The sequence below is a fragment of the Austrofundulus limnaeus genome, unplaced genomic scaffold (genome assembly GCF_001266775.1).
Source record: "Austrofundulus limnaeus strain Quisiro unplaced genomic scaffold, Austrofundulus_limnaeus-1.0 Scaffold365, whole genome shotgun sequence".
Classification (NCBI taxonomy): domain Eukaryota; kingdom Metazoa; phylum Chordata; class Actinopteri; order Cyprinodontiformes; family Rivulidae; genus Austrofundulus; species Austrofundulus limnaeus.
The window spans coordinates 510072-523688 of NW_013952767.1; the positions used below are offsets into that span (position 1 = coordinate 510072).

The window sequence follows — 13617 nt, forward strand, 5'->3', positions numbered from 1 at the left end:
TATCCCACATCATATATTTGAAGCATTTTGACTTCAAATCATGTTGAGACCCAYAAACGCCACTAGATGTCGCACACCCACCTCTGTTCTCGCAGGCTCCGATCAAGTTGATGATGTTGGGATGTTGGCCTAGTTTGCACAACACCTCGAGCTCTCCTGCAAAGTCTCTGTGGTCGTTCTCTGAAGCAAACTCTGCAGGCAGAACAGCGCGCAACGCATGGGTGAAAAAAGTGCAAGCAAAGCAGGTTTTCTGGAAAACATCACATGAGCTCTTGTRTTGAGCGTGCATATGTGTGAGAGATATTAAAACTGCATGTTACCCTTTAGCATCTTGATGGCTGCACTCATTTTGGCACCATCCTTCTTGATCATGGCTTTGATGACCTGTCACAAAACTGTGCTTAGCTTAACTGTTTTACCTCATTAAAAAAATAAATAGAAAAAATGTGTATATACAACTATAGTAAAAGAATTTGTCCTGTAAAAATATGCATTTAAACGTCAAAAACCTGGCCAAAGTTGCCCTCGCCAATAACATCTTCAAACTTTATGTCCTCCCACTCGAGGATTGGATAGGTCAGAGGTTCAGGAGTGGGCTTGGGTCTTCTTGTGAGGGTCAGAGTTCCCGAGTTAAACTGCAGAATAGTTTCCTCACCCTAAACATGGAAGYGTTTAAAATCAGTAAAAATGCGTATGAAAAGTCAATTTTTTTTGTCAAAATCATCAGTCARTCTCCCAAAACGGTGATTAAAAAGCCCTAAGTTGACACTGGTGCCTCCTCACCGATCCAGACTGGTAGGTAAACGTGCGCCGACGGTTGAGCAGCATCTTCCTGATGAAGAAAAGAGCCAGCAGYGCCAGCAGGATGGTCACACAGGTAACAGTTACAGAGCCCACAATCGCCATCAGCAGCTGATAATTGTCTGCCACAGGCTTCCCAGCCACTCCCTGGGTGGTCGGGATCAACATCTGAAGGCCTATTTTGGCAAAGGAGACAAGATGGAAAAAAAATATAAAAAAGGAGAYAAGTTTCAGTCAGTGGAGACAGAAGTGCGGTTTCAGCATGGACGTTTTATTATCCTGAATAAATTCCTGTCCATTCAAAGGTGGTCCTGTTTAATCCCAGCCAATAAAAACCACTTGTTGGCCACAAGGATGGCAGTGACAAGGTTTTCCACTTGGAGCTATATATTTTTTATATCTTTAAAAGAAAATCAAGCTGTCATGAAAGAAGACATAAAAGCCCAGTCCCAATGCTCAGTGCGCACACTACGCCCCTATGTGAAGTGTGGATTCAGTCGAAGTGCACAGAAGTGTTGGAGTGCGCAGGTTACAAGCGTGCAAAAAAAATGGAGAATTGGGACAGTATGGATTAYGTCATMGACATACGCCTCTGCGTCGTAACTGCGACATCCAACCAGTCACYATTTTGGCATTTGTATTGCTAAAAGATGATAGTACAACTACAAAAAGCAATTGTTTTTAGAAGAACGCGCATGAAGCGAAGGAGKTTTATACATCTGAGTATAACTAACTTCTATAAGATCTTCTTCTTTTGGTTTTATTGGTGGTTGGCARACTAATTTAAGTGCATTACTGCCCCCACTAAACTGGAAGGTGCTCAGTGGACATTKCCAGATTTCTGCCTTTTAATTCAAAACATCACACACAGCGATGAATCGTGGGTAATACAGTTCGCCGAAATCCRTAAAAATGCGGACTTTGTGTAAGGGCGGAAATAGTACCCAAAATGGGCGGGGCAAAGTGCGGATGTGGAGAATGTGGGATACACTACGCACTCAAACCATACATAACGTAACATAATGTAAAATGGCATAAACATGCATTTAAAGTGCACAAGGGCAGTATGAGGGTAGGAGTGCAAGTATTGGGACAGGGCCAAAATGTATTAGTTTACATGACCAGATAGAATCATTTAAAACGTTCTTTGAAAAGGCAATCCTTTACAATAAATAGGATTTGTTCTGCTATGTTTTAAAGAATATATCAGATAACTAAATACTGCATAGTGGTAGTATGACCCCCGCAGGTACGCAAAGCTCCAGTGCACCAGAACTCACCAGAACAGAGTTATTGGGTCTATCGTAAAACCGTGTAGGTTGGACACATATACATTCCTGCCATATTTCATATTGATCGGTGCAGTCGTTTCCTTGCTACGGTTGATCAAATATCACTGAAAAGTACGACCCCTGCTTTGCATGTGGGGGTCATAAGAAGACTCCTGCTTACCTTCTCGCTGGGTCATTGTCGTCTCCTGAACAAAAGTGCTCCACTCTCCCGGCACTTTGGAGCTAGCCCTCACTCTGAACTGGTACCGGGTGCTGCTGTTGAGCCCTGTCACATCTTTGGTGGTAACGTTCCAGTCGTTTACGTCCACCCAGTGGTGRGGGCTCCCCTGGCCCACAGGCTGGTATTCTATGGTGTATTTAATTATGCCTCCGTTTGGGTCTTTGGGGGGTTKCCAGCTCACCTGGATAGCTGAGGTGGACAGGGACACAAGCTGAACGTTCTGTGGTGATGACGGGCCTGAGACACAGAAACACACCAACAAGGTTATCCTCAGAGTTGTAAAGTAACAAACTTTACTTAAGTAGACATTTTGGTGATCTATACGTCACTTCATTCATTTTTTTCAGCCAAATTTTTTACTTCTACTCCTTATATTTTAAAAGTGTAACAAGTAGAAGGTTGTTACTCCTAATTCGTTTTGGCTTCTTTTATTCCAGCTTGTTATATTAAAAAAATAAAAGCCCATTTATGGTTATATGGATAGAGTGAATTTAATTGTGGTTGTATGAAAAGTATAGCACTTTACTATTCCAACACCCTATTACTTTGTCCGCAATCCATCATGCCTGAACATGACTAAAACCGCTCCAAACCCCAGCAAAATACAGTATGTAATAATATTAAATAAATAAATAAATAAATAAATAAATAAATAAATAAACAAACACACATTTAGACGTATATGTAACCCAACAGGAAGCCCACTGAATCCCAAATTTTTCAACACTGCAATTTTAATATAACATTATAGTCATTATGGCCTTTAGAAAAATGGCTTTTTCTGGAGAGATCATCTCCCAATAAATGTCATTTTTTTATTCTAAATACTCACTTTTACTTAATACTTTTAATTCTGAAGTACATTTTATATTAGAAATTTACAGTATATACAGTAAATGTCAGATACTTACAGTGCCTGTGACATCCTTCAGATACAAAAAGTCAAAGAAAGCATCTTTATACTTAAGAAAATTGGCATAGTACACATGATTTTACCCATTTTGTCACATAACTGGCCTATTTTCTTTTGAATTTGGGTCAGCCAAAGTGAAACAGGAAGTGACATCAAAGGGGAACTATTTAATAAATAAACTCGCTGGTCTCTGTTTATTAAAACATTTTTTTTAAACTTTAACTCTTCTTGGTCTCTATTTGATAGCGACTAAAAATAATCTAAAGAAACATCAAATTTGTCTCTAGTCTSTGTTGTTAGCTTTTGTAATGACGCTCTGTTTACATGCTGACATTCCCCTTTGATATCACTTCCTGTTTCTTCACATGTAAATATCTCAACATCTGTTCATCTCAGCGACGTGAAATTTGTTTTGTAATATGTCATCAATGTTATTTTTCCAAAAATGCATTCTCAATATGACAAAAATTTGACGTCACAGGCACTTTATAGACACATGTCAAATTCAAGGGCAGCCAAGCCCCACCCCCCCCACACACACACCAACACCAACAACGCTACTATTTTTTACTTAAACTTATTTGTATCAATGGTAAACCTTAATTTTATGATTAAAACCTTTATGAGTAAAAAGAGAGGAACGTTGGTTTGAGAGAGGAGTAAAAGAAGCCATTTTTGTGAAGAAAGACCGTCCATCATTAAACAGAGGTGGAGGCCTCCGTTTTCTGTTGTCCCCCTCCTACAGTGCTGCTATTGCCAGTATCACTCCACCCCCTGTTAACAATAGGTGTTAATTAGGTGTCAACGATAGCCATGTGATGTGAGTATCAGTCACATGGAGGCAGGGCTTAAAAGCCTGAATTTTGCCTGAAACTCTCAGACTGAAGAAGTCTCTTGGAGGAGAGACGAAACGTTTCATTAGAGAAGAACCCGTCCAGAAGACCTATACAATTTTTTTCTTTTTGATTTTTTACCTGGATTACTGAGATGCATCAGGACTTTATGAGTAAAACTCTCTTACCTTTATTTTTATAGTATTTCAGTGTTATTTATTTCACATTTAGTCAGTCATACAAGCAGTACTTTTCAGTAGAGCTCGGTTATTATTTGTAAGCAGTGCTCAGCCATAGCAATGAGACGAGGAATGTAACGTTTTGTGTTTAGTCGAAGTTAAACATGAAACATCAAAGTTAATTACAACTGGTCGTTTGAGGGCCGCCATAACACTCATGTGGCCCTCGGTGAAAAAGAGTTTGGCATCCCTGCTTAAGAAGACTTTAGTTTTTACCATAGTGTTTTTGTACTTTTACTCAAGTATCATTTTGAGGTACTTTATCCAAGACTGGTTATTCTGTTATACTCTTTTTTATTAAGCAAACCAAAGGCCCTCAACAGATTTGCTCTAAATAAAATATTATTAGGAGCTCAACACTCATTAGAGATCTTAGTTACCATGGCTGCTGATCCGGAAGACGTAGGGTTTTGAAGGTGGGCCCAGACTGTCACAGTTAACGAGGCGCACCTCCACAGAATAGTCTTGATAATACTCCAGGTTGTGGAATTTAGTAGAGAGCACGTTGATCTTGGTGGTCGTCTCCAACAGTTTCTCCTTACTGGGGGGTTTGAAGAGCTGCACTAAAAACGTAGTTGCCATATCCGGGGTGACGCCGCTGGCGGTGGGCAGTCTCCAGCTCACGGTTGCGTTCCGACCCTCCACTGAGTGAATGTCAATCTCAGGTTCAGTCGTGGGCTCTGAAGCAGAATAGACAGCATGAACTAAAAAGGGATCAGCTCCATTTGCATTTCTCTTTATTAATTCAGACCTCAGAAATGATTCGGAACAGTGCTGGAAGTTTTCTCTTATTATTAATTCATAAGCCCTAACTTTCAGCTGCAGCACTAATTAACACTTAACTCACAGATAGCACACAGACTTCTTGTTTCTCACTTTCATTTCTCTCTCAGTTTCTAAACGTAGGTGAATCATTTCCTCCTTTGCTTTAAAAAGGGTGAATTAATGTGGTTCAGGAGTATAGAATGTCTCCTGGACTCTGCCATCTGGGTTTTTTATTTATTTATTATTTTTTTTAGTTTACTGGGAAGAGACTCTGGGCCAGACCCCAAAACCTGTTGCCTCTGCAATCGGGCCATTTCTTAGCAACAATAACAGATGGATGTCAAATGTCCTCTAATGAGTCAATTTCACACAGGAAYCAAAGAATTTACTAAAGATGGGATGTGTTTCCCTCCATGCGCTTTGTAAAACGGCATTCTATTTTATTTTTCTTGCATCCGTGCTCTTACCACATGTTGTGTCTGTCTGCACCACAATCACATATGAATTGTTGCCTCTCTGTCCTTTGGCAAATAAATAAAATGCCCATTACATGTGTGGTAGGGGTGGGCGCTACAAGGAATTTTGGCATTGATCCGATACCAGGTAAATACAGGCATAGGCATAATTTGTGTGTGTGTGTGGGGGGTGGGGGGGACTCCCACAACAAYTTCATCCAGTGAATATAACCACCCCAATGAAATGACATAATTTGCTCAAACACAACAGAAATTAAGTGGTCAAGTACTCAAATGAAACTCTCTTGTTGTCTTTAGGTAATGTTGACTGATTTCTAAATTTACGATGTCATAAATGTACGTTTAAGCATAATTGCTGAAAATGACATGCAGGGTTTTAGAGCATAACCCCCCAATGGTAAACCTAAAGTTACACCCTTGAATTCAGGGCTGGTTTTGCCAATTCCAATACTGATGCTTGTCAAGTTTATTAAATAATTACCCTATTTTGCCTTTAATTAGCCGATCATGATAAAAAAATTAATAAAAATTTTAGTGTTAAACTAATTTCCCTATCACCGTCTACTACACACTATTAAAAAAGTCACTAGGAAGTTGCAACAATGTAAGATGCAACAAGCTAATGTGCATGATGTAGAGCATTGGTTCCTAAACTTTTTACCGTCTGACCCACAAAATATCCACGGCAAAGACTTGTGACCCCAAATWGTAAGTAAGTAAGTTAAGTATAGTTTTATTCATAAAGCGCATTTCACAGAAATATATTCACAAGGTGCTGTAATAATACTAATTTATTCATAAGGTGCTGTAAATAGTACTGGTCTGAGTGCTCAAACGTTGTCAATAATCCTTTTAAACAAGGGCTTAGTGACAATACAAACAGTTTTTACTTCAATACTATTTTTTTACTTTTTATGGTTATTCTATGTTTTTTGTACTAATTATAAGAAAAATATTACATCACCAATCTTTTACCTTTGATTTGATCTTTGGAGATTATCCAAGCACCCTAACTTGATGCTTCATGACTTACAGTTGGGCCTTGACCCCAACCTTGGAAACCACTGATGTAGAGGACTAATGACTAAATGGTAAATGGCCTGAACTTATATAGCGCTTCATCAAGCCCAGTCGGACCCCAAAGTACTTTACACTACACCCATTCACACAATGATGGTGGTAAGCTACAGCCACAACTGCCCTGGGGTGCCACTGACAGAGGTGGGTCAGCGGTGGTTTGTTTGACTACCGTCAGACAATTGGGAAACTCTGCATTACTGACTTTATTACCTCCACCAAGGGCGAGGTATTGTTTTCGGTCGCGTATGTCTGTCTGTCCGTCTTTCTGTCCATCTGTCTGTCATTCTGTCGTTCTGTCTGTGGACAACATTACTCAAAAACTTGTGGACAGATTGTCATGAAATTTTTACCACATGTGGGTACTGGGCCAAGGAACACACCTTTACATTTTGGTGAAGTTCCGGATCACGATGCGGATACAGAAATTTTTTTTCTTTTAACACTCTGAGATCGGCAAAGCTGTGATGCTTTCACAGGGCGTGGGTTTCAAAGTGTCCAGCAGGTGGCACTGTAGTATTGGTGTGCCCCTTTGTAACTCTATTACAGGATGATGGAAATTGGTCTTGCAGGAGGTTTGCACTTTCCGAGTGCTTCTAGTTTTTCATTTTATTTGTGAAAAATAAAGTCAGTAATGCAAATAAAGTGTGGGCTTGGATCGATACAYCCACCCCTGATGTTTAGACTTTCTAAACCTGACAGTACAGCTAGTCTTACCGGGACAGCCCGTCTCCATGATCTCCACTGGTCCAGCGGCCCCCTCTCCTCCCTCTCCAGGTCGACTCAGCTGGACCTGAACTTGGTACTGTGTGGAGGGCTCCAGGTTCACCAGCGTGATGGGCTCTTTATTGCTATAAACTAGAAGAACATGTGAAAAAATGAACTAAAAGCTAAACATTTTTTATTTACAAATAGATTTTATTTTAATGTAGRCCATCTGTACTGTATACATGTTTCATTTTGTCCTGAAGACTCCTGCTTCAGCCACTTTACAGCCTTTACAACTGAGTTTTTCTTCTTTTGTTGAGCAATCAAATAAAGTGAAAACACTAATCTTCTGRCAACATGATCATGTTTTTCTCTGTTTACCTATGATGGAGGACCAAGATCCCTTGTTCTTCACTGGCCTGTAGAGAATTTTGGTTGAGATTATGGGGCCGTCTCCTCTGTGGGACCTTATTGGCCGTACCACCAGCTGCTTGCTGCTCTTTGTAAGCAATTCTGGAGAGGTAGTGGGTACAGGGGGCTCTGTGTGGAAAGAATAAATTACCGTTTGTGCAATCACATCTRAGAAACGACATCATTTGAATTGTTGCACAACACAAGTATCCCACTCAGACCTTTGACGGTGAGATTGAACTTGCGGGAGTCCTGGCCTCCGTTAGTGGACACCCTGCACTCCCACAATCCCCCTTGCTGAGTGCTCAGGCGAGGGATCTCAAACATAGCCGTGCTGATATTTGATTCCATGATGGTTTTGGAGGCCTTAAGAGTAGAATATCAACGTGAGGAAAAACGGGGCAGAAAACCACATTTTTATACCCAATGTTCGTTTATGCTGCCTGAATTTCCCTCAAGAAAACCTTTCCTTTGAGAAAGATCTGTGTTCCTGTGGGAAATGATGGTCTGATAATTCATCAGATTGTTTTTATTATTGAGGAAACAGAAGAGAAAGAAACACAAAGATTGAACATATCACTTTAYGGCAGGACATAGTGACTGCTGCTGTGTGGAGCGATACAGCCTTATCAGGTCGGACCACTGTGTGTCGACTTCCTCCAAATGTGACTAAACCTTGTAATCACCAGTATAGACTTAAAGGCATAGCTCAATTGAGCATTTTTTCCTTGTATCTTATCGTCCAAAAGCTGATTTGATTTGGTTTATATTTTCTCTAAGCTGTTTCCCCCACTTTAGCCATTAAAYACATTTTGTTGTGTACTTGGAGTGTCTAGAAGTGCAGACATTTAGAGTTTTTYCTGGTGCTGCATAGCTACAGTATCTTTATATTCTGYTTGTCATATTTTTCAACCCTTTCACTTTTCTCTATATCCTATCACGTTTTCTAAGCTATTGCATCACAGTTTTTKTGACRAAACTTCTAAATAATGTCTGGACTTACAAACTACAGYTTTGTCGTCTTTATTTTCCTCYYGCTCTGGGTCAGACTTTGGCCCAAACACGTAGAGCTTTATATCATGTTATAATGTCATTCCCTCATCAAAAAACATACCCAGAGTGTTGCGTTGACTCATTTATGCATGTTTGTGAAATCCTTGAATCTCCTGTGGTAGCTATTTGGAGCTGCCTAAATGYTTGTTCATACAAAGCTCCGCCTATTTACACAAAGCTCCTCCCTGGCGCTTTGGATGCCAAGAAGGAGACTACCCTTGTTTTACAATCCCTGAGGATGACATGGAGTRGCAAAAATGGTTGGACTTTTCTCCTACAAAAGGTTGTAAATGACATGAAGCATTTTTGTGAGGACGAGCTGAAGTGGGAGTGTCGGAAATGGTAGGAGGTACTTAAAGAGACAGAGGACAATTTCAAGGTGTTTAGAAAGCTATTATGCAAAGTCACCTTAATTTTTGATTGATATATATATATATATATATATATATATATATATATATATATATATATACACACACACACAACATTTTCATAACAACTGAAGGTAACGCAGTTGCTTGATTTTGGTATAGAACTGAACTATGTGCCTGAAATATACCCCCCACCCCTTAAATAATAAAATTTGTCATTGTTTTCYTCCCCAAAATATTGTAGAACAGAACAGCCACATAGCTCACAAAATGATGAACCATGTAAAAACTAGATAAATAATTGGTTGATTAAAAAAATTAATCAAATAACCCAATTCTTGATTGGCAGTACAAATATTCTATGCAGGGACTATAATAAACATTTAAGCATTTTGTGAAATGGATCTGTGGAACAGCCTCATTAATGCATGTGATTTATTTTATTTCAAGTTCACTAACAGTCATTTTATAAGTTGCTGTTGACAAAGTCTGGTCTTTGTACCTTGAGCACGGTACTGTCCAGCTTTCGCAGCTCGATGCTGTTGTGACTGGGCAAAGGGTTGCCTGTGGCTGAACATTTGATCTTAGGGCTGGAATTCAAATTCCACTCCAGGTTACAATCCAGGTCCAAAATCTGAGGAGCCCGGTCTGTGGAAGGCCAGAAGCACAACAGAGAGAGAGAGAGAGATAGAAAAAAAAACTGTTGTGCAAAAGATGAAAATCAAAATAATGAGCTGCAACATTTCCAAATAGCACATTTCAAAACGTCAGATTTTTTTTTTAGTTAGATGTGCCGCAAATTTTGTTTTATTTGCAGAACAGGGACATTTTGAGCAAATTTTAGRCTATAGCAAGAAAGTCATTTCATTTTTAAAACTTCCATTTTTAAAAGGTTGGTGTTAATAAACCAACAAATGCTTCTATTTGTTGTAAGGCTGTTTAAAACCTCATAAATGAGAAATATTGGTTTAACTACATGAAACTAAAATTGCTGTATTTGCTGTAAAGGATTCTGGAATTGCAAATAAAATAACAATCTCAAGAAACCAATAAATTATAGTCTGAATCTTGACAAATTACAGCAYGTTCTCACTCACGTTTGGTCAGGTTCCCTCTGTGTCCAGTATGGACGCGTCGGATATGGTCTTTGGGTTGGGGGTCCATGGTTAAGTTTAGGAATCAAGGTTACCCCAAACCCTAAACTTAACTTTTATTAGCACTAAACATTCAATCCCTGACCTTCCAGCAAGATTAATAATCTAACACAGGCTGCTCATGCTTATCCGTCTCAAAAAATCAACAATACTTTTTGTCTGAATGTAAGATTGTAAGACTTGGTCAGATGGATCATTTTCACTAGTGTAGGTGATTTTATGATTCCTACCTGATTTTTCACAGTTCTGTCCTCTCCACCCAGTAGGACACTGACATCCACTGAAACGGTGGCAGACCCCTCCGTTTTGGCATTTACAGCTCAGCCTGCAGTCTGGTCCATACATGTCATGATGGCACGCTGGAAACAAATAAAACTTGGGATTAAACGTAAAAACATCTAATTGGACTACCCTAAAGATGTAAAAAATTTTAAAAAGAGTTGAGCAAACCCTTTTCACAGTGTCTTCCAAACCAGCCGGTGGCACAGGAACAACCGTACGGGTCCGGAAGGCAGAAGCGAAGCCCCTTGCAGTTGTTGTCCAGCCCGGAGCCACACGACTCCTGGCAGTTGCGACCAAACATTCCTTCTCTGCAGGCTGTTCTCCATCACAGGGAGAAACATGCTTATTTGTTGATTTATTTGTTTATTTTTTATTTTTTTTATTTTGCTGCATCAAGTTTTACCTGGTTCACCTGCGGGTCTAACCCTAACCTAAATTCAAGTGCTTCTCTTGAACCCTTCGGAGTAAATTCACAAGCCCATGGTCTCTTTGTAAAGCTATCAATCTGAAATTTTCACTTCAGTTTAGTGAAGTTAAAATACCCTGAAACCATTATTTATTTATTTATTTTTAGTTCCAAAGTTGCATATCAAACAAAAGGTAACTCAATTGGTTATACAGCTGTGGTGTCAGAATGAAGCTCAGAGATGATTGGCTAGTCAATCAATCACGTGTACCACGTTCTGGTGGGACATGAGGGGCTTGTCACACATATTGTGCTCTGGAGAGTCTATATGAACCCAGTTGGTCAAGAGAGGTATCAATTAAAGTAAGACAACCAATTCAATTGTTTGAACAGCATATTATGCAAATTCAAAGTCCCTGGTAGCGAGGGTCGGGCTATAAAGACGCAGGAAGTAACCAGAATGATTGGGTCTACCTCCTGGGTTCGGGTGTGTGGTGCCTCCAAAAGGGGGTGGATGCATGTCCTGGACCTGGGGGGTATAGAGTGTGTATCGGGGGTATGAGTGGAATGTGGCGTCCTTGTATGTCTTTGATTGAGTGGGGGTGAGGATGAGGGTGGGATGGTGCGATTGTGTATGTTTGGGTATTTGTCAGGCTGCGGTCTGGGCTGCCCCTACTGCTGGTTTATCTGGGGACCTGCTGCTACTCAGCCCCCCGGTGGGGTGTGCGCCTGGCCGCCGGCGTGCTGGGGTTCCCGGAGTCTGGGGCTGTGTGCTGGGGTGTGTGCCAGCCTGGCCTGGTGACTGCCTGCTGGGCCTCGGGGCCTCTGAACCTGTCGGGCTTTGGCCTGGAGGGGATGAGCCCTGGGGGCCCGGACCTCTGTGCTCTTTCCTGGATCTGCTCTGGTATGGCGGGTGCCGGTGGGACCCATGAGTTTGTCGCTGCTGGCCCCGGGGGCTGTGCGTGTGGTCGCTGGGTGGACTCTCCCAGTTCTCCCCAATGGTCTGATCTGGGGAGTGGGTGGGCGGATCTTCCTGTGCGGGTGCCCCTTGGGGCTCTGCGCTCGGGATCCCTCTCGGGCCCTTGAGCTCTGGTCTTCCCTATGTCTGCCTCGTGTCTTGGTGGTTGGGTCTTCGGTCCTCCACAGTCACTATTAAATATTCCAYTGGAGAAATCTTGTATATACACGCATGTTCACAACTGCTCACAAACAGGTGTTCTGATCCGGGGGTTCTGACTGGTCACTGAGTGTGTATATATGTCTGTGTGTATATACTGACAATATTTATGAATGTAGGCATGTATGTATGTATATCTTTATATATGTATGGGTATGTGTATATATTTATATATGCCCTCCATGTATTTATCCACTTATTTTTCAGGTGAGCGGACAGATGTTGGGTGTGTGGTCCTGTGTTTTGTTGGTGTATATTTAATATACTTCTAATCGCTATTTCAATCTTTCTATCTTTCTAATCACTTCTCTCTCTGTTTTTTTCTCTGTCTCTATTTTCTCTTCACTTAAAAAAGTCACTGATGATGAAGAAATAAATAAACTAAATAAACTACAAAAAGTAACCACAAATTGGAAATGTGCCAGGGGCGGTTAAMTACCTTGTGAAACATCAATTTCAAGATTCTGTCAGCAGCTGTTGATCTTTTCACAAAATGCTCAAGATGTGTCATAACATATCTATTTTCTGTTACTATCTGTATCTATTAAACAGTGTTTTCACTTGGTTTACAGACAAACAAGGAGTCAAACRTCACTTGAAAGAATCTCAAACGACAGTACAAACCTATCTCACAGCGTGTTCCCATGAATCCCGGCGGGCAGACACAGTCCCCATCCAAATCGTGACAAACTCCACCGTTCAGGCAGTCTGAGCAGTCCCTGTCACAGTTAGGACCCCACTTCTTCCCCGGACAGTCTGCAGAGAAACGACAAACCCTACGATGACTGGACAAACGTTTTATTGGACTACAGTTTGAATGATTTTAGGTGTCTGTACGTAATCCTTTAAAAGGTCAGAAACAAACGTCACAATGTGAAATTTAAAGCTCAATCAGGCATGWGTCAATGTTTTACTATTTTTTTCTAATACTAACAAAAAGAGAAACCTAAACATCTTATTTCAACTTACTAAAAAGAATTCTGGCCTTATTGAGATGTTACATAGTGACAAACTCTTTGATAGACTCACACAATCTGTGAGATAAATTCAAAGATTACCAACTTGTTATGACATTTTTGGAATTCTTCCACATTAATATGTGACCCATCACATCAAACCGAGTCCTAAGTTGTGTGTTACATGAACTGTCTCAAATATAATCCTAAAACCTTTTTTAATTACTGTTTTAAGCTGTAGCAACCAAAAAAATAAAAGATTTTGAGCTAAAATGCCTTAATGTCCTGATGCATCTCAGTAATCCAGGTAAAAAATCAAAAAGAAAAAAATTGTGTAGGTCTTCTGGACGGGTTCTTCTCTAATGAAATGTTTAGTCTCTTCTCCGAGAGACTTCTTCTTAGAAATCACACACACGACAGGCCCTGGAGCAGTGTGATTATCCTGACTGGGCTTTCCTGAAAGCAGACAGGAAACACAGACAG

General features: G+C 40.5%; 1 protein-coding gene across 1 annotated transcript in view; it reads right to left on the reverse strand.

The window, feature by feature from the left end:
* The window catches only part of tie1 (tyrosine kinase with immunoglobulin-like and EGF-like domains 1), a gene marked incomplete in the record, with an annotated part of 31646 nt that overhangs the window by 10466 nt on the left and 7563 nt on the right, over positions 1-13617 (reverse strand). The window contains 13 exon segments of the mRNA XM_014023377.1: positions 82-192; positions 321-384; positions 510-656; positions 784-977; positions 2254-2550; positions 4679-4978; positions 7334-7474; positions 7706-7864; positions 7957-8101; positions 9662-9807; positions 10544-10672; positions 10764-10910; positions 12803-12934. Coding sequence (XP_013878831.1) covers positions 82-192; positions 321-384; positions 510-656; positions 784-977; positions 2254-2550; positions 4679-4978; positions 7334-7474; positions 7706-7864; positions 7957-8101; positions 9662-9807; positions 10544-10672; positions 10764-10910; positions 12803-12934 — 2112 coding nt within the window.